The 22,126-nt window shown below is 43.1% G+C and overlaps 2 protein-coding genes across 9 annotated transcripts in view; both read right to left on the bottom strand.

Annotated features, from left to right (window-relative positions):
- Window positions 1-249: 249 nt before the first annotated feature.
- Window positions 250-6,280, bottom strand: LOC133487933 (aquaporin AQPAe.a). Of its 2 annotated transcripts, none has more exons than XM_061795258.1 (6): window positions 6,054-6,280; window positions 5,416-5,610; window positions 5,150-5,311; window positions 4,473-4,637; window positions 3,686-3,766; window positions 250-2,516 (listed from the first exon to the last, which is right to left on the bottom strand). In XM_061795258.1, the coding sequence occupies exons 1-6, from the start codon at window positions 6,066-6,068 to the stop codon at window positions 2,301-2,303; spliced, it is 834 nt and encodes a 277-aa protein (XP_061651242.1). In that variant the 5' UTR covers window positions 6,069-6,280; the 3' UTR covers window positions 250-2,300. The 2 variants fall into 2 exon arrangements, with proteins under 2 accessions (XP_061651242.1, XP_061651232.1); XM_061795248.1 differs by having other exon boundaries at window positions 5,416-5,607; window positions 6,054-6,195.
- A 4,540-nt stretch (window positions 6,281-10,820) lies between these two features.
- Window positions 10,821-22,126, bottom strand: part of baz2a (bromodomain adjacent to zinc finger domain, 2A) — a 31,468-nt gene continuing 20,162 nt past the window's right edge. For 6 of the 7 annotated variants that reach the window (XM_061795193.1, XM_061795174.1, XM_061795204.1 and 3 more), the window contains 13 exons: window positions 22,034-22,096; window positions 21,804-21,948; window positions 21,154-21,713; window positions 20,714-21,056; window positions 20,435-20,590; window positions 20,206-20,363; window positions 20,048-20,113; window positions 19,679-19,962; window positions 19,456-19,591; window positions 15,530-15,676; window positions 15,172-15,413; window positions 14,958-15,101; window positions 10,821-12,416 (listed from right to left, as the gene is read on the bottom strand). In XM_061795193.1, the coding sequence (XP_061651177.1) occupies window positions 12,257-12,416; window positions 14,958-15,101; window positions 15,172-15,413; window positions 15,530-15,676; window positions 19,456-19,591; window positions 19,679-19,962; window positions 20,048-20,113; window positions 20,206-20,363; window positions 20,435-20,590; window positions 20,714-21,056; window positions 21,154-21,713; window positions 21,804-21,948; window positions 22,034-22,096 (2,604 nt within the window). In that variant the 3' untranslated portion in view covers window positions 10,821-12,256. The remainder of the gene's footprint in view (window positions 12,417-14,957; window positions 15,102-15,171; window positions 15,414-15,529; window positions 15,677-19,455; window positions 19,592-19,678; window positions 19,963-20,047; window positions 20,114-20,205; window positions 20,364-20,434; window positions 20,591-20,713; window positions 21,057-21,153; window positions 21,714-21,803; window positions 21,949-22,033; window positions 22,097-22,126) is intronic. The other variant, XM_061795235.1, reaches the window with a different exon arrangement.

Raw genomic sequence — 22,126 nt, forward strand, 5'->3', positions numbered from 1 at the left:
ATTACCCCATTACCAAATATGCTAATAATGACAAAATAAATGTAATATCAATAAACTATATATTTATATATGTTTTTTTTCTTTCCTATAAATGTTTAATATTCATGTTTTTGGAATGCGGGAGGAAGCCGGACTATCCGCTATTCAAATCCAAAACCTTGAAAACTGTGAGGCAGACTTGTTTCACTGTGCTGCCTAGATTCATAACAAAGGTTTTAAAACCTATTCTAAGCAAAGCCATGACTCGGTGTGCGTTATAGCAGGTGAAACGGGAAAACAAACTCAAACACAGCTACAGGCTGCTTAATTGTGATTGGATAGTCAGGGCTGAACTGACAGCAGAACAAGTCCTGCATGAGTAGAGCAAAACTCTATAACAAAAATGCTAAATTCGTTAATATTCAAAACTGAAAAATGATTAGACAGAGAAGCTGATGGTTTTTCTTCTTGACGACAACATCAAAAAATTATCTTTTGTATGCCTATGGATGGGGAATATCTTTCTTCTCCAAATCTGTTGCATCCTTGTTATTAATGCTCCCTGGTTCACGTACCTTCATGAAGTTTTGCTTCCCAAGTTTCTTCAACTTTATAAGTTCCCAAGATCTCACTCAATGTTGGCTTTCCCTCTCACTGCTTACGCCTTTTTGATGTTAGTGTCGTTATCCGCCAAGGTTGAAAAAAATAACAAGCCTATTTTGACTTGGGGTGGGACTTTAACTCATTAATCACGATTAATTAATGACAAACAAACAAAATGATTAGTTGAAAAAAAATAACACATTTTAATCGCATTTTGTGTTCCAAACAACGTAGAACCTCTTGTCTGTTTACATAGATGCACACATCGGAGCTCGGTTACCAAAATGGAGGAATTGGATGAAACGAATTTTAAATGTCATTTAAAAAAAACAACTACCCCATGGAAGCCTTGATAAGCTTGGTTTTGTGCAAATTTGCAAAAAGGAGTTTTCATTCCACTGATGCTCTTCAACCCTCCTACATGTGCTCCAACTTTTGTTTTATGTTGAAAAGCAATGAAATGCGTTTTTCCAGAGTTAACAATATTGCTGTCTCTGTCAATTATTTGCTTGAATTGTTCACTCAATCCATTTAAATTAAATCATGTTGCTTTTTAGGACAACTATTGTGATACGATCAAAATGTGATTAATCAAGATTAATTAATTACAAAGCCTAATTAGATTATTATTTTAATCGTCCCACCCCTAGTAAATAGCCAAGTAAAATCTACTTAAGTACAGTCAAAACAACATTTATACTTTGTTCTTCTTACCACTGTTGACTGGCGACCAGTCCAGGGTATACCCGACCTCTTGCCCAAAGTCAGCTGGGATAGGTGCAAGCCCACCTGTCACCCTAATGAGGACAAGCGCTATAAGGAAAGAATAGGAGAATTTGTACAATCGACATGTAAATGTAACTGTCGTTCAATGCTGAAAATCATAATAAACAATAAAAGTTCATGTCTGGTGTCTGGTGTCCATAGATGTCGCTAAACTCTGAGTTTCACAACTGCATCCACCTTGCTGCTTTTGTGTCTGTGTGTGTGTGTGTTGCCTTCAATTACTATGATTTTTTCTTTTAAAAATCTCGAGTTCTTTTTCACAGTAACAGGAAAAGCGGTACAGAAAATGGATGGACGGATTATGGCAGAATCTCGGTGGAGCAAAACACACACACAGATCACTGTCAAAATCTACAATCAGCGGATGAATGAATGTACTGTAAATACAGAGGGTTTGCAACACACCGGTAACATCGATGTACAGGAACACCTGATTATTCAACATGAAGTTGATTTCATTTTGGTTGCCTAGAACACGTAGTTACTCAGATATTCATATTTCAAATGATCCAATTTTTTACAACACCATGTAGTTCTGCTTTACATGGGCAAACTCAAAATATACATTTCTAATAACAAAGCGTACAGCCACTGAATGTGTTTCCAGCCCTCCAGCCCCCCATGTAGCTATTAATGTGCTAAGATCTGTTTGATTGTGAACAAAAGGCCGAGGAGAAGAAAGAAACACTAATAGGCAGTGAAGCTTTTTAGCATTTCAAAGCCTTACTGGCCTCAGTATGCAACACAACAACAACAACGATCGTGGGGTTGGGTTTGCAGGAGGGTTTCGATGAGCCTGCATTGTGTAGTCTAATGATGTGCAAATGTGAAAGTGACTGTAGAAAACATCCCAATGTTGTCTCCGTCTTTGCAAACAAGAGGAAAGGCATTCAGCCCTTCTACACTTATTTGCGTATTCCCACTTAGCGCCCTCAGTTGGTGTCTTGTTTGTGGGCCTGTTTGGCTCTGGCGGCGTGCTGAGTGACCGTGGACAGGGACGAGCCGGTCATGCTGGTCGTCTCCACGATCTCGATGTCCTTGCACGTTAGACACGCCACCAGCTTCTGGCGGGAGGCGCTCTGTGCAAAGAAGAACTCGTGGGACACACCGGCCAGTACTGCCCCGATGACCGGTCCGATCCAGTACACCTGCAGGTGGACGAGAGTGGACGCCGACCGCTTTATTAGGTACACCTGTACAATACAACTGCATCAATGACAAAGATAACCACGCTTTGTTTTGACTGTCCGTGCAGTAGAGATATTATTTGGTTGTGGGTCATTCCAGAATTGGAGGACATTTACTGCCCCCCCCTTCCCAATCAAATATCAAATAATCCATCCACAAAGCATTCCGTGTATTAAAAATGATTCTTAAATATCAATTAAAACACCAAATAGCTCTTGAGCACACCCTTAAATGGCTTTTTTCCTCTAACCACCGTCCATATCAAATATAACAGATAAAAAAAAGCTTTAAATCGGCTTTTTTTGGTACAGTTTTGTTGATGTCTTCCTTTGAATTGTTAAAGCATTCCGTTTTTTTTTTACAGACATATTTTAAATAGTAATGATTGTGCTTCAAAATTGTGTCTCTGAATATACACAACCCTTACTAAATCCTTTTATCCATCTCTAGGGCGGAAAAAGTGAGCTACATGACTCAAACTACTTGCTCTGACCATTGGTAGACATAATATTTCTTCTATTTTTAGATTTTTTTTCGCGGGGTAATGTTTTAAGCCATAATTGAGTGTGTCACTCAAACAATTAAAAAGACAATAACATCCATGATTTTCTCTTTTATTATAAAGCTAAGTTTGTTGAGCAGTTATCATGTCCGCTAACATCTAGCATGTATTCATGAGTGAAAATTCTAACATTAATCTGATCTGCAACACTGTTACTTTAATTGGAAAAATACTAATATTACATTTGTCGTCTAATAAAATTGTACTTTCTTTAATTTACAGGACTGCGCCAAACAGCAAAATACAGTACATAATATGACAAATTAAAAAAATATCAAAAAGTGTATCAGTGATGGTTGAGCTGGACAAATCGAATTACAGCTGATTGTCTGTTCTTGAAAACAGAATGAAAATGATCAAATAAAGGATTTTTCAAAAATGTTGGTCCTATTCTGACCATTGTAGTTTGCAGTGGTGGACAACAAGGCGGAAACTCTTTGTTAGTGTGATGCAGCTACACAACCATAAAAAGCAGCGCTCGTATTAGTGCTTGCTGCGCCTTCTGTTGTTTTCAGTGAACGTACATCACATGATCTTAGTACAATACCACAACACATTAGTCCTCACCCAATGGTTTTCCCAAAATCCCGTGATGATGGCCGGACCCAGAGAGCGCGCAGGGTTCATACTGGCACCGGAGAACCGAGCCTGCCCGGGGAGCAACATGTAAGCTGTCAAAATGTGCTGAGTCAAAGTTCATCCCTCCATCAATTTTCTATAGCGCTTGTCCACATAGATGAGCTGGAGCCTATCCCAGCTGACCCTGGACTGGTTGCCAGCCAATTGCAGGTCGCAAACAGACAAACAAACATTCACACTCATAGGAGCATCTATACACAACGTACTGTAGAGTCAATAACCCTAACATGTATGTTTTTGAACTGTGGGTGGAAGCCGGAGTAGCCAGAGAAGAAAAAACACACGCAAGGACGGGGAGCGGCCAAGTATCCATTTAGCCTAACATGAATGTTTTTGGAGAGTATGAGGAAGCCGGTGTACTTAGAGAAAACCCACGTAAACTCCACGCAGGAAGGCTGGAGCCGAGATTCAAACTCTGCACCTCATAATTGTGAGGCAAATGTGCTAACCACTGGTCCACTGGTGCGGCACTAGTTGGGTCTGGTATTATGTTGCAAAAACTGTGAAAGATGACAAGCGTGTGTGTCCAATTTTGAGAACGTATTACAGCATTATTTTTCATATATATAGGACTACGTAGACATATATATATATTTATTATAAATTGTTATATATTGTATACTTATATTTAACAATGTATATTATAAAGCAGTATTCCCAGACACACACACACACAGAAAACCACAATTTAAAACAACACCAAGCTGCTTCTCACCCCTATCAACACTCCAGCAGTGTGTGCCAGTCCAATAGCCAGATTTCCTGGTTCTGGGCTTTCCCTCCGTCGTTGGGCCTCAACTGAGAAAACAGTGAAAACCAACTGGAAGGTGCATAAGACCTCGATGCCAATGGCCTGCACTGCGTTCAACTCAATGGGCACCTGAGGGGCAAGGCAAAGAGCCAAGAGAAAGGAAGACGAGCAGCGTCAGTTTATATAGCGAAACTCTTCGAATGCCCCGGAAGTCGTACAGATTCAACAAGGGAAAATATGTCAACAAATCTTCAGCTCAGTGAGCAGCTCGAAGAGGAATACCACAAGTGTGTTCTGCTTTTTAATTCTTTCCTGTTTTGAGGGAATGACTACAAGTAAAAAAAGGTAACGTACGTGCAGAGACTCACCTCACAGGCACACCGCGTCCTTCACACGTCCTCAAAGTTAAGGGTGACTAAATACATTGCTGTTTGTCCAGTTTTTCTGTGCAGCCATAAACTTATTTTTTGGAATGTTAAACTTCACGATGACTGAGACATCTGCGTCATCAAAAGTGATTTTCCTTCAGTCTTACTTTACAATGGATTATTGATTTTCTTTGCACTTGACAGTTAGGAATGTTAAATTGTTACATAAAAGAGAGGCAGAGGGGCATTCACATTCATTTTGTAAGAACAAACCCTGTTGACGAAGTAGTCTGCTGTGCTTTTGAGAGGCAAAGCCAAGTACAGGGCCCCGGCCCCCAACGAAGCCCCCAAACACTGGGCGGTGATATAAACGAGAGCCCTCAGGGCATCTAGCCTCCTCGTGGCCAGCAGGGACAAAGTAACTGCAGGGTTGACCTGAGCAGGAAACACACACACAAACACCTTTACATTCATGGGTTCAAATGATGTTTAACTGTGAAAGAAAAAGAAAAAAGTCAACAACCCCACGACCGTGATACCTGTGCGCCGCTTATTTCCCCAAAACAGTGTCCCAGTGCGACAATCACCGCACCGACTGCCACCGCCGGGTACAAAGGCCCCCCGGGGGCCTCGCCAGGGCCCGGTACAGAAGCACCCAGCACAGCGCTCACCAGCACCAGCGTGCCGATCAGCTCCGCCATCATGGCTCGCCAGAACTGACGGCTGCGTAGCTCCTCGGAGCGAGGACACAAAGCAGTCTTTGTGAAAACTGAGCTTCAAGGTCAAAGAGGATGCACATGAAGGCACACGGATCGTCTGTTACTTGCACATAGTTCGAAAAACTACTCAGCCAAAGTCAAAGTAACACTATTATTCCAAGAAATCGGGTTGTTTTAGCCAGGAATATTTTAAAGTCTATATTCCTCAACTCAATTGACAGCAAGTGCACTATTCAGAGACAACATTCAGTTTTGTAAATTCCTGGTTTATTCCTGTTCTTTATGTTAAATTCCCATGGAAAGTTTCCAGCGTTAACAATTCCAGTAATTTTGCAACCCTGCTCGTATTTAGCTCAGAAATCAATTAGAAATGAAAAGTACATGATTCCAAATAACCACGTTTTCCACACACACACAAAGGAAAGTTCAACTGCAAGACAATAACAGAAGATGCTCACCTCATGCCACGTCATTTTACACTCACAGAGTGTCTCAACAGCTGCGGTCAGGAGGTCGCTCCGTCCTTCGGTGGCACCCGTCCGTCTGTCAGGTGGTGAGGCGTTCAGGGACACCGCTCCATCCCTTGTTCGAATCGGAGATGTCCTCTGATGAGCCCAGCCTCCTCCCACACTCCACCCACCTTCACCTCGCTCCTTATCGTAAACCTCAATCTGTAAAGTGTGTATGCGCACATTAGTCATCATGGCCATTAAAGTGTGTGAGTGTGCATTTGTTTGCAAAAGCCCTGAATACTCCTCCTCCAGCAGATTCCCCCCACATGGCGTCGGTGACCTTGAGCAATTTATCACATCTTCAAGGAGCGTTTCACTTGTCTGGAAAGTGAAGTGATTGTGGCCACTTCAGAGGCTTGTACACAGTGTGCCTGATTCCAACTCGAGGAGCCACTGTAGAACACAAAAAGTGATAAAGGCACTTTTAATAGCAAATGATTATAGATTCATCCCAATAATAAACAATGCATTTGTCAAAGCTCTAGTGCATAAAACTAATTCATGCATGCCCAAATTGCACACTTTTGACCACTGCACACACAACAAGCCTGACTTTTGGGACACTAAAAGTAAAGTAGGCCAGATCCTGTCCACCTGACGTCCTAGGGTTCTTTTTTACCTCATTGAGCATTCTGCACTGTGCTCTTGCAGTCATCTTTACAGGACGGTCGCTCCTTGGAAGAGAAGCAACAGTGCTGAACTTTCCCCATTTACGGAAAAGACAATTTGTCTAACCGTGAACTAATGAACAGCAAGAGTTTTAGAGTTTTCCAAGTTTATACAAATATTCAAATATTCTTAATCGTAGGTCTTCTGAGAGCTCGTTTGAGCGAGGCATTGTTTCTGCATCTGGCAATGCTTCTTGCAAAAAGACAATTCTTTTTTTTGACCATCTTTTTATTGGTTTTATGCGGCATACAAATTATTAATATACACTACAACTGTTTAACAAAATAGACAAATAACCCCTCCCCTTGTTGGTACACTTCCCCGGTAAATAAAAGTGGTAATGATGAGACACAAGTACACCTCCTGTTTAAAAAGGAAAAATTAAAGTAATAAAATACCTTAATAAGTGACCTCATTATATACTGTCATGGTAAGTTACACAATCAGCAGCTCAGTCTGATGTTCAAATAAATTGCATGTCATTAATTAGGACAAAAAACTGGTTCCAAATCTTACTGAACTTTCCTGATTGTCCACTGATCGACAGCCTAATTTTTTCAAGTTTAAAAAGATATATTGTGTGCGCATAGACAAGAGGCAATCCTAAAATGGTGTGTGTTCTCGTGGTCAGAGCAGCTTTAAGTCACACCTCCAACTTGGTTCACATCTGACTCTGATTACCTCTTGAAGAATCCATAGCCTCGAGGTTCACATGATTTCTCCTCCCTGTCCTCAGAATCAGAATCAGAATCATCTTTATTTGCCAAGTATGTCGAAAAAACACACAAGGAATTTGTCCCCGGTAGTTGGAGCCGCTCTAGTACGACAACAGAGAACAATTGACAGAGAACACTTTTGAGACATAAAGACATTGACAAAAAAAAAACAGTCACTGAGCAATAAAGGGTTGCTAGTTATCTGGTAATGCCGCTACATTTTTTTTTTTTTTTTTTGACAATTTTGCAAAAAGATGCAGAGTCCTCTAGCACTTAGAGCAGTTCGAATGACTAATATTGCAATAGTCCGGTGCAATGACCATTGTGCAAAGGGCGCCGAGAGTTCAAGCGAGTAGTACGATAGTCTGGGACAATGTTGATTGTGCAAATGTTGCAGATACTCCTCAGTCAGTGTGCAAATGGAGCAGATGCTACTCGGGCATGAGTGGCCAGTATTGGTCAACAACAGATATGCAAATAGTGCAGCGTGGCGAGACGACTACAGTGAATGCACGAGTAATATATAATTGGCCCCACAGAAATGTGACAATGAACTCAAGTCAAAAAAATGCCAGCATGTTGTAATGGAATTGTAGGTTAGCTGTTTAAGAAGTTGATTGCAAGAGGGAAGAAGCTGTTGGAATGTCTGCTAGTTCTAGTTTGCATTGATCACTAGCGCCTACCTGAGGGAAGGAGCTGGAAGAGCCGGTGAGCGGGATGTGGAGGGTCCGAGAGGATTTTGCACGCTCTTGAATGTTTGTTATTTTTGATAGAAATATGAAAACATGTAATTGCTTGTGTGGTATTAGTTTAAGCAGAATCTATATATTCTTGTGATTAAGATGAAGATCAGACCACATTGTAACACCAGTTTATTCAGAAATGGATGAAATTCCAAAGGGCTCACATACTTTTTCAGAAAGAGAAATATAATAATAATCATCCTGTTCCCTCATTATTCAGGTATGTTTATACAGCATCTGGATATGGACATGTTACACACAATAAGGCATTCAAGAAGAGCAATACAAAAAGTGCACATAAATGACTGTTTTGACTCACAACCCCTTCACAGCATCCATCATCATTTCTACAAATTAGCCTACTTGTGCAGCGTGTCTCTGATCTCCATGGAGATGAACGCTTTCATGATGCTGTTGCCATGGTGCCTATTGTGCTGCCGCATCTGGGGACCCTTTCTTATTTTTTTGTCATCATTAATATCAAACAAACACACCTTATTTCAGTTGAAAAGGAAACAAACATTCTGTTGTGGCTACAAACGGCAGCCTCTCAGCCTCACTTAAATGCCATTAATCTCACAACATAGCAAGCTGTGTAGGACCCTCTGTTTGTGCCTTCACAACACAGGGTGTTTGGATTTGGACCTTCCGGGTGTCAGGGGCCCTCAATCTGATAGACTGGGTCCAGAATGAACTGGTTAGAGGTGGGGGGGGTGGCCCATTATGAGGTGGATTAGCCCCTTCTTATGATGGCAACTGTTAAACTGTTATCCCTCCTTTTGTGGGACTAAATCCAAATGTGTGGAGCGGGCGCAGCAGTGAGGCGGGGGTTGTCACACTGGAACCCGCTGGCGTGGGGAGTTTTCGACCCCCCTCCGCCCAGAGTGCTGACGCTGACACAATTTCGCCCACACACAAAGTGCCAGCTAGGGAATTTGAGGGAGTGATGTAGAAAGAAATATTTTATCATAGTGTTCATTTTGGGGCATTTGTTTGTATTTGTGCATGTGGGGAAAGACCATCAAGGTGAGAGGTTGTCCCACTTGAGTGCAGAGCAGCTGGCAGTGATGGCAACCCCTCCCGAGGAGCATGTGCCTCAGACAGGACTCTCCATTGAGGTGCACAGCACCGCAAACACTTCACCGCATCTACATCACAATTGTTTTAAGACTGCACATTTGAGAACAAATAGAGGTTTTGAAAAAGAATGAAGTATCAGAAATTCATATCATTAACGCATCTGTCATGCATTTTCCAAATTATCGTCCAAGCAACGTGCAGTTGTAAACCATCCATTTTCCGTACCACTTATCCTCACTAGGGTCGCGGGCGTGCTGGAGCCTATTTCAGTTATCTTCGGGCAAGAGGCGGGGTACACCCTGAACCGGTCGCCAGCCAACCGCAGGGCACATATAAACAAACAACCATTCGCACTCAGATTCACACCTACAGGCAATTTGAGCAGGACAATCATATATTCCCAGAAGACAAAGACTGGAGACTGCCTTTTGACCAGTCAAAAGTTTCAGAACACGCCCATTTTTCCTGTTTTTTTTTTATTTTTATTGATAAGGTACAGTAAGGCCCCTCCTTGAGCCGTCACCTTATCGTGGTAGAGGGGTTTGTGTGTCCCAATGATCCGAGGAGCTAAGTTGTCTGGGGCTTTATGCCCCTGGCAGGGTCACCCATGGCAAACAGGTCCTAGGTGAGGGACCAGACAAAGCACGGCTCCAAAAACCCCTATGACGAGTACAATTAATGGATTGGCAGGGAAGGAGCCCGAGCTGGTGTGTGAGGTCGAGAAGTTCCGACTAGATATAGCCGGACTAGCCTCCACGCACAGCTTGGGCTCTGGTACCAGCCCTCTCGAGAGGGGTTGGAGTCTCTTCCACTCTGGAGTTGCCCACGGTGAGAGGCGCCGAGCAGGTGTGGGTATACTTATTGCCCCCTGGCTGGGAGCCTGTATGTTGGGGTTCACCCCGGTGGATGAGAGGGTAGCCTCCCTCCGCCTTCGGGTGGGGGGACGGGTCCTGACTGTTGTTTGTGCCTATGCACCAAACAGCAGTTCAGAGTACCCACCCTTTTTGGAGTCCTTGGAGGGGGTGCTGGAGAGCGCTCCCGCTGGGGACTCCATCGTCCTGCTGGGGGACTTCAATGCTCACGTTGGCAATGACAGACACATATACATACACATATATATACACACATATACATACACACATATACATACGTATATATATGTGTATATATATATATATATATATACACACATATATATATATATACATATACACGTATATACACACAGCCATTATTGCCGCGAAAAATTGCTTTGATAAATAAAATCTCTGAAAATTGGGGAAATTTTATAAACTGGTTCAATAAAAAAATATTGAGAGATATTTAGTTTAAAATGTTGACACAATGTGTAAATATTGTGTACAAAAGGCACCTGCTGTGCCTAGTACTACTACTAGTACTTGCTTTTTGAAGACAATGAATGAAGGTGATGGTGGATCTATCCCAGCACGCACTGGAAAGAGGATGGCAAGATTTGGAAGACAAAGCCAAACCTACTACAAGACGTTTTTTTTTTTTTTTTTTTTATTCAACTCACAGTACATTCTACAGATGCACACGTGTTACATCACCTTAATACAACAGAGTCTCGTAATACATCCTGTTAAAAATGAATTGGTCCTAAAAATATAAAGGAACAGAATTTCAGGTCACCAAAACTGTACATTATTAAAAAGTCACGTAACACCACATTTGGTTTTCTCATCTTTTTGTATTTTTGTAGGAATAATGTATATTTTCTATGAGCTGATCTGAGGTCAGTGTAAGAAAGTTTAAATAAGAGCTGGACTGCGGTGTGGTCCTGCCGCAATCACATCACAAGCAGAGTGTGCGCCCCACCATACGCTGGCCCATGAACAGCACATAGTGATGCAAACACCTAGGAATGTAACCGGGCGGGAATGTAGCCAGTGCTTCTGAGCTTTTCTGCAATTCTACTCTGTACAATATTAAGATGACCAACCTTAGACATTTGCAACTTTTCAGACAAATACTCAACTCTTTTACAACATGCGTATTTTACACGCACATCTCTCTCTCAACATTTGAGCAAGCGTTCAGTGTTGGTTGCCTCTACAACAGATTCTTAAACGAAGAAGACACTAGTGCAAGGAGCACAGTTATATACAATCCGTGTACAACCCGCTGCTTAACTCGACAGTGAAATTCACATGGACTGACCAACATCAAAAGTCCTCCAGTGTCTTTCACACAGCAGCAGTGTGTGAATGTGTGTGTGCGTGCGTGGCTAAGTGGAGGTTACACAAATTCTACTCATGGTTTCTTTTAGTTTAACTGGCCGTTTTCATAAAATTGTCTAGACAAGTCTATGAGGTCCTTTGTACACATTCACTACAAGCTATTGCTATTAAATAATCCCAGCTATTGTCATCTTCATATATATTTATATATAGAATATATAATAAAAATAGAGCAAAAAAACTTCTAGGCATAAGACCACATAACAATTCATTTGAACATGAAAGAAATGGCCTAGCTCTTTCTGTGGGTTACTAAGCAGGTCCAACACGCAGTCGCTCAGCTGCAAAAACACAATCAAAATGGGAGAGCCAAATAGTCCAAAAAGACAGTCCCTGCCCCAGAGCCAGAGGAGAGGTTGACGCAAAGCCTTGTCCAGACTTGGGACTTGTGAAAGGGCGTGGCAGGAGCACACACAGAGAAGATGCGGTGAGAACCAATGAAAAGGGAAGTGAGGGTGCTTGGGAATGAAGTTCAAGTCAGTTCAGTTGCAGGCTTTAAGACAAGCCTGGTGGAAAAAAACAGAGGAAAAATACCCAATTCTACACAAGAGATACCTATACATGAGAAATACACACAGCTGGAGAAACCTCCAGACAGTCTAAGCAGTAACACCGCTTGCAGGATTGGTGAAAGCACCAACAGTCATCAGTTCCACCACTGGTAGGAATTTTGTAGGGTTCTATTTATCCTTGTTTGAGTAGAACTCTGCCCAGCGGCTCTCAAAGAAGCGCCTCATGGAGTGTCCCGCCATCCCCACCTCAGACGTGTCCTCATTGAACAGCTCACAGTTGTTGAAGACTAGCTGAGCATCCGCTGCAAACTCCTCACAGCTGCAGTACCTGGGACACAGACGTGATTGAGATAAGGGTGACATTGTAAATGAAGACCCAAACACTGCTAGCCTTCAGCCACCAGTGTGCGGTTGTCTGCAACTAGTTTTCATGACTGGCCGACGATCGGCAACTAGTTTTGCTGCGATTTGAAATTTGAATCCCTGGTGAACGCCGTCTCACATACAAACGGCCAGGCCAATCAAAAATGTCATGTTGTTTTACATGTTATTTCAAAACAATTGTTCCCGATATTTAGCCGGCCGTCGCCAAGCCATACCAATGCAGTATAAAATATATATCGCTCAGGACATAATCCTCGCACCTCCATAATAGCCATTATATTTCAATAATGTATTTATTTATTTTTTCCCTTTTAAATATGAGTTCCCAAGCACCACTTCAAGTTGCTATTATACCTTATATTGCTATCATATACACACACAGGCGGCACAGGGGGGGGGGGGGGGACTGGTTAGCACATCCACCTCACAGTTCTGAGGACCTGGGTTAAAATCAGACCTCGCCTGTGTGGAGTTTGCATGTTCTCCCCGTGCCTGCGTGTTTCTCCCCGTGACTGCGTGGGTTTCCTCCGGGTACGCCGGTTTCCTCGCACATCCCAAAAACATGCACGGTAGGTAAATTGGAGACTCTAAACTGTCCGTAGGTATGAATGTGAGTACAGATGGTTGTTTGTTTATGTGTGCCCTGCGATTGGCTGGCGACCAGCTCAGGGTGTGCCCAGGCTCTCGCCTGAAGATAGCTGGGATAGGCTGCAGCACGCCCGCAACCCTAGTGAGGATAAGCGATAAATGAATGAATGAAATGAATGCACACACAGACACAAACACCACGGCACCCAAAAATTATGTTCAATCGCTCATGTTTACAAAATTTTAAAGTCTGATTAAAATGGCATGCAATGTCGCCAGTGCCAGCCGTCCACATCTGTGTGCATTCATGCCAGGCCGTACAAAACCGGACAAAAAGCCTTTAATGCTTCTCGAAATCAAACGCATGTGTTGCGTCAACTTCCCAAACTCTTTTTCAAAGGTCTTAGAGCCATGACTGATGTAATAAATAAAACAATGAGCTGACTAACCCAATGTATCAGGCAGCTACAAATCTGCACGCAGACTTACCTCCTTGGCTCATGATTTTCCTTCTGCAAACGAAGCATTACAACGATTATAACAAGCCTGCTCAAAGGTATCTAACCTTACTAGCCATCCATCCGTTTTCCGCCGCTTCGCCGAGGTCAGGTCGCTGGGGTAGCAGCTTGAGCACGGAAGCCCTGACTTCACTCTCCCCAGCTAATTCCTTCAGCTCTTCCGTGGGGTATCTTGAGGCGTTCCCAGGCCAGCTGAGAGACGTAGTATATCCAGCGTGTCCTGGGTCATCTCCGAGGCCTCCTCTCAGTGGGAAATGCCCTGAACACCTCACCAGGGAGCCACCCGGGAGGCATCTTAACTAGATGTCCGAGCCACCTCATCTGGCTCCTCTTGATGCCAGGAGGAGTAGCGACTCGACTCCGAGCCCCTCCCAGATGACCAAGCTTCTCAACCCATCTCTAAAGGAGAGCCCAGACACCCTGCGGAGGAAACTCATTTCGGGCGCTACTATCCGCAATCTTGTTCTTTCAGTCACGACCCACAGCTCGTGACCATAGGTCAAAGCTGAGGGTAAGAACGTAGATCGACCGGTAAATCAAGAGCTTTGCTTTTCTGCTCAGCTACTTCATCACAATAGACCGATACAGAGTCCGCATCACTGCAGTCGCTGGACCGATCCGCCTGTTGACCTCCCGTTCCATTCTTCCATCACTCGTGAACAAGACCATGAGATACTTGAACTCTCATACTTGGGTCAGGATTTCCTCCCTGACCCAGAGAGGGCACTCCAGCCTTTTCCGACTGCGGGCCATGGCCTTACTATTTTCACTCAAAATAGCGTTTTTTTTTTTTTTTTTTTTTTTTTTTTAAATAACACTTCCCAGACATCTTGCGCGTTCAAGAGAAAAACTGTTCTCAAGCTATTTTCACCACTTCAAACTTGTTAGTACTGCCTAAAAATAACAGACAAAATGGGGACAGACCAATAGTATTGATTTGTGAAAAAAAAGTGAAATTTCATATTTGGAGGTATAACAGCGAAGAAATACTGTACTTTACAATAATACTTAAATGTATTTATAATTTCATCTGTACCTATTGCTAAAAAGCAATGGAGAGTGTCTGTTGCCAAAATGATTGGGCAATGAGTCAAACAGCCTCTTAACATTCTTACATTCTTCATTAAGATCACCCATTACCCCTTGTTATTGTAATATAGCTACAGCAGCCAGAGAAATCTGCTTTTTCCTTGACAATCGTGCCATGTTTTGTGTCAATAAGTAATATTCAAACATTGTTTCCCGATAAAACCAGGGTTTACACTTTTTTCTGTTGCACTGAGTCGCTAGGCATTAAAAGGTCAGTCGCCGACTAATTTGTTTACGAATGTCCAGTCATGTCGCGTTCATTCACATCGCTCAGTGTGTGGCGCCCTTACCCTCCCTGCAGCAGCCTCTCTCTCATGGTAAGGAAGTCCATGGGGTTCTTGATAATGCGGCGGTAACCCGGCACCAGGCGGGGATTAACAGGCTCAAGGAACGGCCAAGCGTCTGCGTGAGCCTCCATCTCCATTAGGATGATCCTAGCAGAAAATCAAAGGATTAACACCAATTCGCCAAGGAGTACTGTTGAATAATGACGGCAGGACGCACTCGCAAAAGGTGAGGTCCGGCTGGTTACGCGTTGTCATGCGACGCCGTTTGGCCGGGCCTCCTTCTCCTGAGGGACGTGAGGATGAAGAGGCTGCCACTAGTGCGGCAGTTGCCGCCTCCTTATGCCGTGTCGCCATGCCAGAGCTACGTCGTGTTGTTGTATCGTCGTCCGAGCTGTTTTCTTCATATCGTTTCTTTTTCACCCTGGTCCGCTTTCTAGAGTTCGGTGACACGCTTTCCTCCTGAGAGAACACAAGAGGCAAATAACCACGCTGATGAGTGACAGAGACTACCTGCTTAGAAAGAACCACTGCATAATGAAAGCTGATCTCAAGCTGCTTCTCTGTCCGGTTCAGACCTTGACAACGCAAGTTGGACAAAACCAGTCTCCCTCGGGCACCTGGGTGATCTTGGGCTTCAGGCAGTACATGTGACAGCCGCAATCACAGGCATCGCACAGCAGCAGACAGTCATCGTTGTCGCCTTTCCTGCAGATCTGGCATGTCTGGAGCAAAGAGTCAAAGTGGAAAGTTAGAAAAGCATGTAGAGCTGAGAGTAGGACTGGGTAATATGGCTTAGGCTGCAACTAACAATTATTTTAATAATGTCGATTAGGTTTCCGATTAATTGATGAATTGGATTTTTAAAAACTAATTTTTATCTCTTTATTCAAAAACACGACACTTTTTTGAAATTGACAGTGCAGAAAATGCCCAAACATGAAATGTTATGATTCAGTTACTGGTTTGGTCTGTTTTTCCAAAGTAAAAGCAAATGCGTTATTTTGATTAAACACAAAGATAATCAGACTGCTTTCATGGAGGACTACAGAAATCTGAGAATATTTAGAGGCTGAATTTCCAAAGATTTTGACAATTTTAGGTTAAACAATGTCTCAAAACGACAAATTGATTATCAAAATATTTGTTGAATAATTTGATAATTGATTAGTTGTCAATTAATCAATTAATTGTTGCAGCTCATACTTTTGGTCGCTGTCGGGATAGAAATGTCCAAACATTCTCAATTCTACATTTTTTTCCACAAATCGATGTCTGTTATCTTTAAGCAATATTAAGTTAACGTGGTGAAAATAACGAGAACAAATCTATCTTGAACGCTCAAAATGTCTGAGTGGTATTGCGAAACGCCCCCAATTTCCTCGTTCTGCAGAAGCCATGCGGTGTAATAGTTGTCTATTTTTAAAGTCTGCATTTTTTTTAGATGACGATAACAACAGTAATTGTTTGATACAGTTGAGCAGGCTTGTTCTGCTAAAATTGATCATTGTAATGCTTTGTGACAGAAGGCCTTGGAGGTAAGTTTGCAAGAACATTAATATCTGCCTAACACACGAGGTTAGTCGTTAGTCATTTTATTTATTGAATTACTCATGGGTCTGGATCATTGGAAAAAAACAAGTTTGGCATGATGGCGTAACACAGCCGTTTGCTTCTGCGAAGTAATTTTGTGGAGTATCAAAAGGCTTTTTCCCTGGTAGGAGGCTCGTCCTGAGCACAGATCGTGAGGACAGATGGCACCCGGCGACAAATTCTACCACTGTAATCAATGACCGTGCCATAATTTAGCTATTTTTTTTAGCATATTAAATGAGCGATTGAACATAATTTGAGTGATGTGGTATTGATGTGAGTGTAACGGTTTATGATAGCAATATAAGGTATAATACCACCTTGAAGGAAGCAGTGTTTGAGAGAAACTCCTCCACATCATGACAGGTGGGGGATGTGGCAGCAGCAGTACAACGCTTGAAATTATAATCAAGTGGATTAAAGGTCTCGCAAACCACATCGCTGGGTCACTAGCAAGTTGAATTAAACATGTTAAAAGAAATAAGATGAGGCTTAATAAAAGCAATAAAAACTTAAGGGTGAGAGCGGTGCTGGCTGTCGCACCCGCACTGTAGCGCCCACACAGCTGGCAGCCAAGGGTACACGAAAAGAGGTAGGTGTCCATTTGCAGCAAATATTATTATTATTTTATGATTATTTTCAGCTACAGAAACGCAACAATGTTGAGTGATCTTTTTACAACCGCGCTCTGCTCTGTAAAATGCCTCATTTCCGTGCCATCATATCTGCTACGTCACTTGCGGTGCGCCACCAACTGGGCCAATATAAAAAATACAATACTGAAAAATACAGCAATATGTTAAGTGGAGCTGACGGGCTTAATCAGCATTGTGTCATCTCCAGAGACGCCAACCCTATCATCACCTCTCAGGAACATTTTGATTTTGTAAGGAAAATTTGCATCTCAGCCAAAACAAACTCACGCCACCAGAAAAATCTCCCAACAATGCTAATAAAGAAAATATCATAAAAATATAAAGACATTTTGAGTGACAAATTATTCACAGCTTATTTTTTTAAACTAACGTTCATTATTTTTTAAACTAACGTTAAATTTCAGTTTTGATTTATTCAAAACGCCATTAAATTGCTAAATTACAACAATGTAGTGTAATTTACAGAATGACATTACAAAAAATATCAGGTTGTACGGTCCTTATGCAGAGCAATTTTTTCTAACTCAAGTAATTTTGAGAACATTTGTGCACATCTCAAAAGTCAAAATCAAAACACTACATTTTTTAAACCTCAGCATTCAAGAACAAACAAAACAAATGGGATTGTTGAGATAAAATATGCAATAAACTATACAGTAATATATCTTCTTGGTTGACATGCGTTACCTTTTAAATTAATTTCAAGTTTTCGGAATATCCTGTGTGTGGCTGTCTATTCTATTTTCTCTCTTGACATACATTTATAACGGTAATTCTTTTCATAGTTGGTTACCCTCCACGTTTGCAGCGAGACTTCAGTGACGATGGTACTGCGGCACCAATCACTTACTCCTATGTTTGCTTCGTGACATTTAACAATAGCTTAGCGACGGTTTAGTATGGGTTAGCTCCCATCCTCATCCCCCTTTCGTGATCACGATACCGACATGGAGGCGATAATGACGTTCAGTGGAGCGCCGTGTTAACCACACTTGCAGATAGTAGCTCGCAAGCTGCAGTCAAGGAGCTGCCCAAGTGCCCGTCAAGACGGGCTTGGAGTTAGTTTTTTTGTTTGGAGGAAAATGCAATCTCATAATCAACAATGTTATGGTGATTGCATGGCAGAGTCCAAATCTTACTTCAGCCAATTACTAGCCTCAGTACTTTGAAGCCAAGCACGAAACGCTAACTGGCAAACTTAAAAGTTACTTACACGACCGCACGTCGTCTCGTCCTCTCCGGATTGCGGACCATTTTTTACTTCATTGGAACGTTGTACCACATGGGCAATGTGTGTGAAAACGACTTATTTACAAAAATAAAATATAAAAAAGTGTATTGTAGCTTTAACACCATCAAACTGCATGGTTTGGCTCATCCATGTGTCTATTGTCGCAGACAAATACCCAACCACCTTTCACATAATCTTTTGTGATGTAGAGTTGTAGAGGTGAGGCAAATATTGGCAGTCACCCGGACAATTTGTTTTCCAAGAAAGCATGAATTTGTATATAAACACTACCGTTCAAAAGTGTGGGGGTCACTTAGAATTGTCATTATTTCTAAAAGAAAAGCACTTTTTTTTTTTTTTAACACCACATTAGCAATGCGCAGGCTCTTTTTGTTGAGACTTTTGGCTTGTCCTATCAGGGGTCATTAAAACGTCTGATTTGTTTGGCACGGTTCTTACTCTGGATGCCCTTCCTGACGCAACCCACCCATCTTTTATGTGGGCTGCAGAACGGGCGTGCCAGGGTATTGGGGCACTGGGCAGTAATTGAACTCGCACCGTCTGCATGCAAGGGAGCAGCATGTACCACTTTATCGTAATTGAAAAAAAAACTGTGCTTTTCTTTCAAACTTTTGAAAGGTAGCATATGAATGGCCACGCTGGGCATGTGCGACTTACTCCGTGATTGCCTTCCTTTATTTTTACATGGAAAACAATATAAAAATGATTCCACTTATGTTATCTGGTTCTTAGTGGGAATCAAATTCCACAAGTTGCTTTTTGAAAAATAGTCACTTGTGCGATTGGAAAAGTCACTAAATAAAATCGCTAAATTGGCAACATCTCCTCTCTGTTCGCAGCCATGTTGTTGTGTGCACGCACATCAGCATGTACATCCATTGAACTAAGAAAGTCACTAAAATAAAATCTATTTTAATGAAAATTTTCCTGACATATGAACTCAAATTAAAAATCAAATAATTTCCCAGCCCTCCTTGAGAGTAAAGTCGGTGGACCTTCTTACCACTTTAGTCACAGATCTCTCCCAGGCAATAGCTTTCTCTAACTGCAGCAAACACAGACACAGCTGAGGGGCACTGCGGCACCGATCTAGTGCCTGCCGCCATGTTCTGAGCCTGGAGGTAATCTCACTTTCCAGACTGGAACAGGAGAAAAGCATCAGAAAATAAGTGAGGATTACACACATACCAAAAAAAAATAAATAGCCCTCATTCTCTCCTTCCTACCTGATGACATCCATAGGTTGCTCTTCTCCTGGTGTTGGCGTGAGAGGAGCGAGGCGCATCACCTCAGCTGGGTTCCAGAGCGGCTCCTTCAAGTACCGCCTCTCAATGTTCCGCTCAAGATTGGCAAGGCGTAGCACGGCCAAGTCAAGCGGGTGAGTAGCGATGCGAGGCAGCCCAGACCACTCCTTCTTGGTTCGGATGATCCAGTCATCACGTGGGTCGGCGTCATGTTCGTAGTACTGGAGGTCAGCCCGGGTGGAGTCCCGCTCAGGGATTGTGTAGGGCTTAAAAGGGGAGACCGTGCTTGGAGGTTAAGCCAAATATTTTGTGTGTTGCTGTACAAGTAAGGAAATTAGGTTTTCTAATTACCTGAAACTCTGCAGCTGGTGCCTCTGTGTTAGATTCAACATCAGTGACTATATTCTGAGGAGGAGCCTTAAGGAGACGAAAGGAAAAAAGCAGTTCCTTTTGTTTTATTCTAATGTCTGCATTTCTTCAAGGTTGATCATCTCGTTGTGATTGCTCACCTTAAGATGTAGGTCAGCAGCAATGACTCGCTGCTCGAGGTCCTCCACCCACCGGAGGGCGCTGTTGTCGGTCTCCATTGCTTTTTCCTGTACTTGCCAAGGCTGCTGCAGAGCCTCTAGCAGCCCCTCCTTCTGCTCCTCTATCTTAAACACAGGATCTAGCAGGAGAGATGATTTAAAATATATCAAATAAACAGTATGAGTTTTAAGCATCTCCATTCATGCTCACCATTGATGGCTTTAGTGCACATTTCCGTTAAACTCTCCATGTGTTTGGCCAGGTGTTTATGAAGCACCTTTTCTCTGATGCCTCGTGGATGGAGTGCCTGCAGTGTGCTAAACAGCTCTTCTGGATCCTTGATCCACCACCAGCCCCGCACCATTGCTGCAAGAATTATTACACAATACATCATTAACTGACTGAATTGTATTATCACTAATATATTGCAGTGACAGAAGACAGAAGTGGCACTAAACTAATATTCTATATGAAGTATGGCCTGCTTACATGCTGGTATGGGTTTAACCACCAACTGTATAAAATACTGCTTCTCAAGCTCATCGAAAGCAGAAGCGGCAGGGCGACCTCTGCCTTTGGCTGCAGCGCCACGCGGCCCCCTGCGGGCAGGGCTGCCGCCTCTACTGCCTCTTCTCCGCCTGCGGCCTGGCCTGGCGCGGGTGGTCGGAGTCCGTGATGCAGGAGGCATTTGAGCAGAAGGAAAGGGACCTGGCAGTGGAGGTGTACAATCAGGAATGGCAGATGTTTGTGTTGTAGCGGGAACTTCCTCTGGCGCTGCAGGGGTATCCAAATCAGTAGGCGCTTCGCCAATAGATGTCATGAGCACGTCCGACTGAGGGATTGAGAGAAATTGCAAATACAAATCATTGTTTCGCGAACCTGACGCATTAATAGCAGTTAACTACGTTATGGTCAAATGAGAATCAAACCTGTATAAGTGAATCATACAGTGTGGGCGGAGTACTTGGCACCTGAGGCTCGCTCAGAGAGTTTTTGTCACTTGGTTGTTTAAAACACTCGCCCTGATTCTCTACCTCATCCTTCACGCTCTCCTCTGGTTGACTGCCCCCTATAGGTTCTGCTGTATAAGCATCGCTGGGTACTGCATGCCTCGATTGGCTGAGCCAATTCAGGAAAGCAGACTGCGAGAGATCTTGAGTGCATGTGGTGACCGGAGAGCCCGGCCCATCTTCTCCCGCTGATCTGACACTACTACGGCGCTGGCGCCGGATCTTTGCCGTGCGGAGGTGGAGCTCCACTTCGGGTTTGATCTTTCGAGGCCGTCCTCGTCCTTTTTGGCTGCTCATTAGGGACGCGGTGCCAGGGAGGGGGTCTTCCTCTGGGGACAATGTCTGGGTTTGAGACGGACCAGGAGTAGGTGAGGAAGGTGTAGTATGAGATGGAGTAGTGGCCACAGGCATCTCCTCTGTTTTGGGCTCCTTTTTGAGGAAAGTGACTGGGACCTCTGCTATAACAACATCCCCTGAGGCTGTGACGCAAGCATATGGATAATAAAGAAAAATGTCAAACCAGTGATTTATTTAAAGTCACTTTTCACATTAGTGTATTCATCACTCACTCAGAAGCTCTTCAGGACCCTCAACTAGAACTCCTCCGAGATGAGGTAGAGCCAAGTACCTACGCCTGAAACGATCCTGGCCCAACATTACAGCCCGCATGGAATGAGACGACTGAAGCAGCTTTTTACGGAAGAATGCTTGTCGCTGTAGATGACCAATGAGTTGAGGATTACTTCACAGAACGTGACAGACTTAAAATAATAATGTGTCTCCCAAGAATTTGCCTTACTTTGGTTAGCTTATCTATCTGCCTTTCCAGATCATGGACGCTGGCATTGGTAGGGCTTTCACTCTGTAGAAGAATAGATGCCAAAACTTGTAC

This window comes from Phyllopteryx taeniolatus, chromosome 1, assembly GCF_024500385.1.
Source record: "Phyllopteryx taeniolatus isolate TA_2022b chromosome 1, UOR_Ptae_1.2, whole genome shotgun sequence".
NCBI lineage: Eukaryota > Metazoa > Chordata > Actinopteri > Syngnathiformes > Syngnathidae > Phyllopteryx > Phyllopteryx taeniolatus.

Bases quoted from the DNA above. Each gene is read 5' to 3' on its own strand.
- LOC133487933 (XM_061795258.1), bottom strand. The intron at 5,312-5,415 runs GTATCACGGTCG...TTTCCTGCTCAG, and splicing joins GGGAAATAAGCGGCGCACAG to GTCAACCCTGCAGTTACTTT. The intron at 3,767-4,472 runs GTGAGAAGCAGC...CTCCCCGGGCAG, and splicing joins CTGCTGGAGTGTTGATAGGG to GCTCGGTTCTCCGGTGCCAG.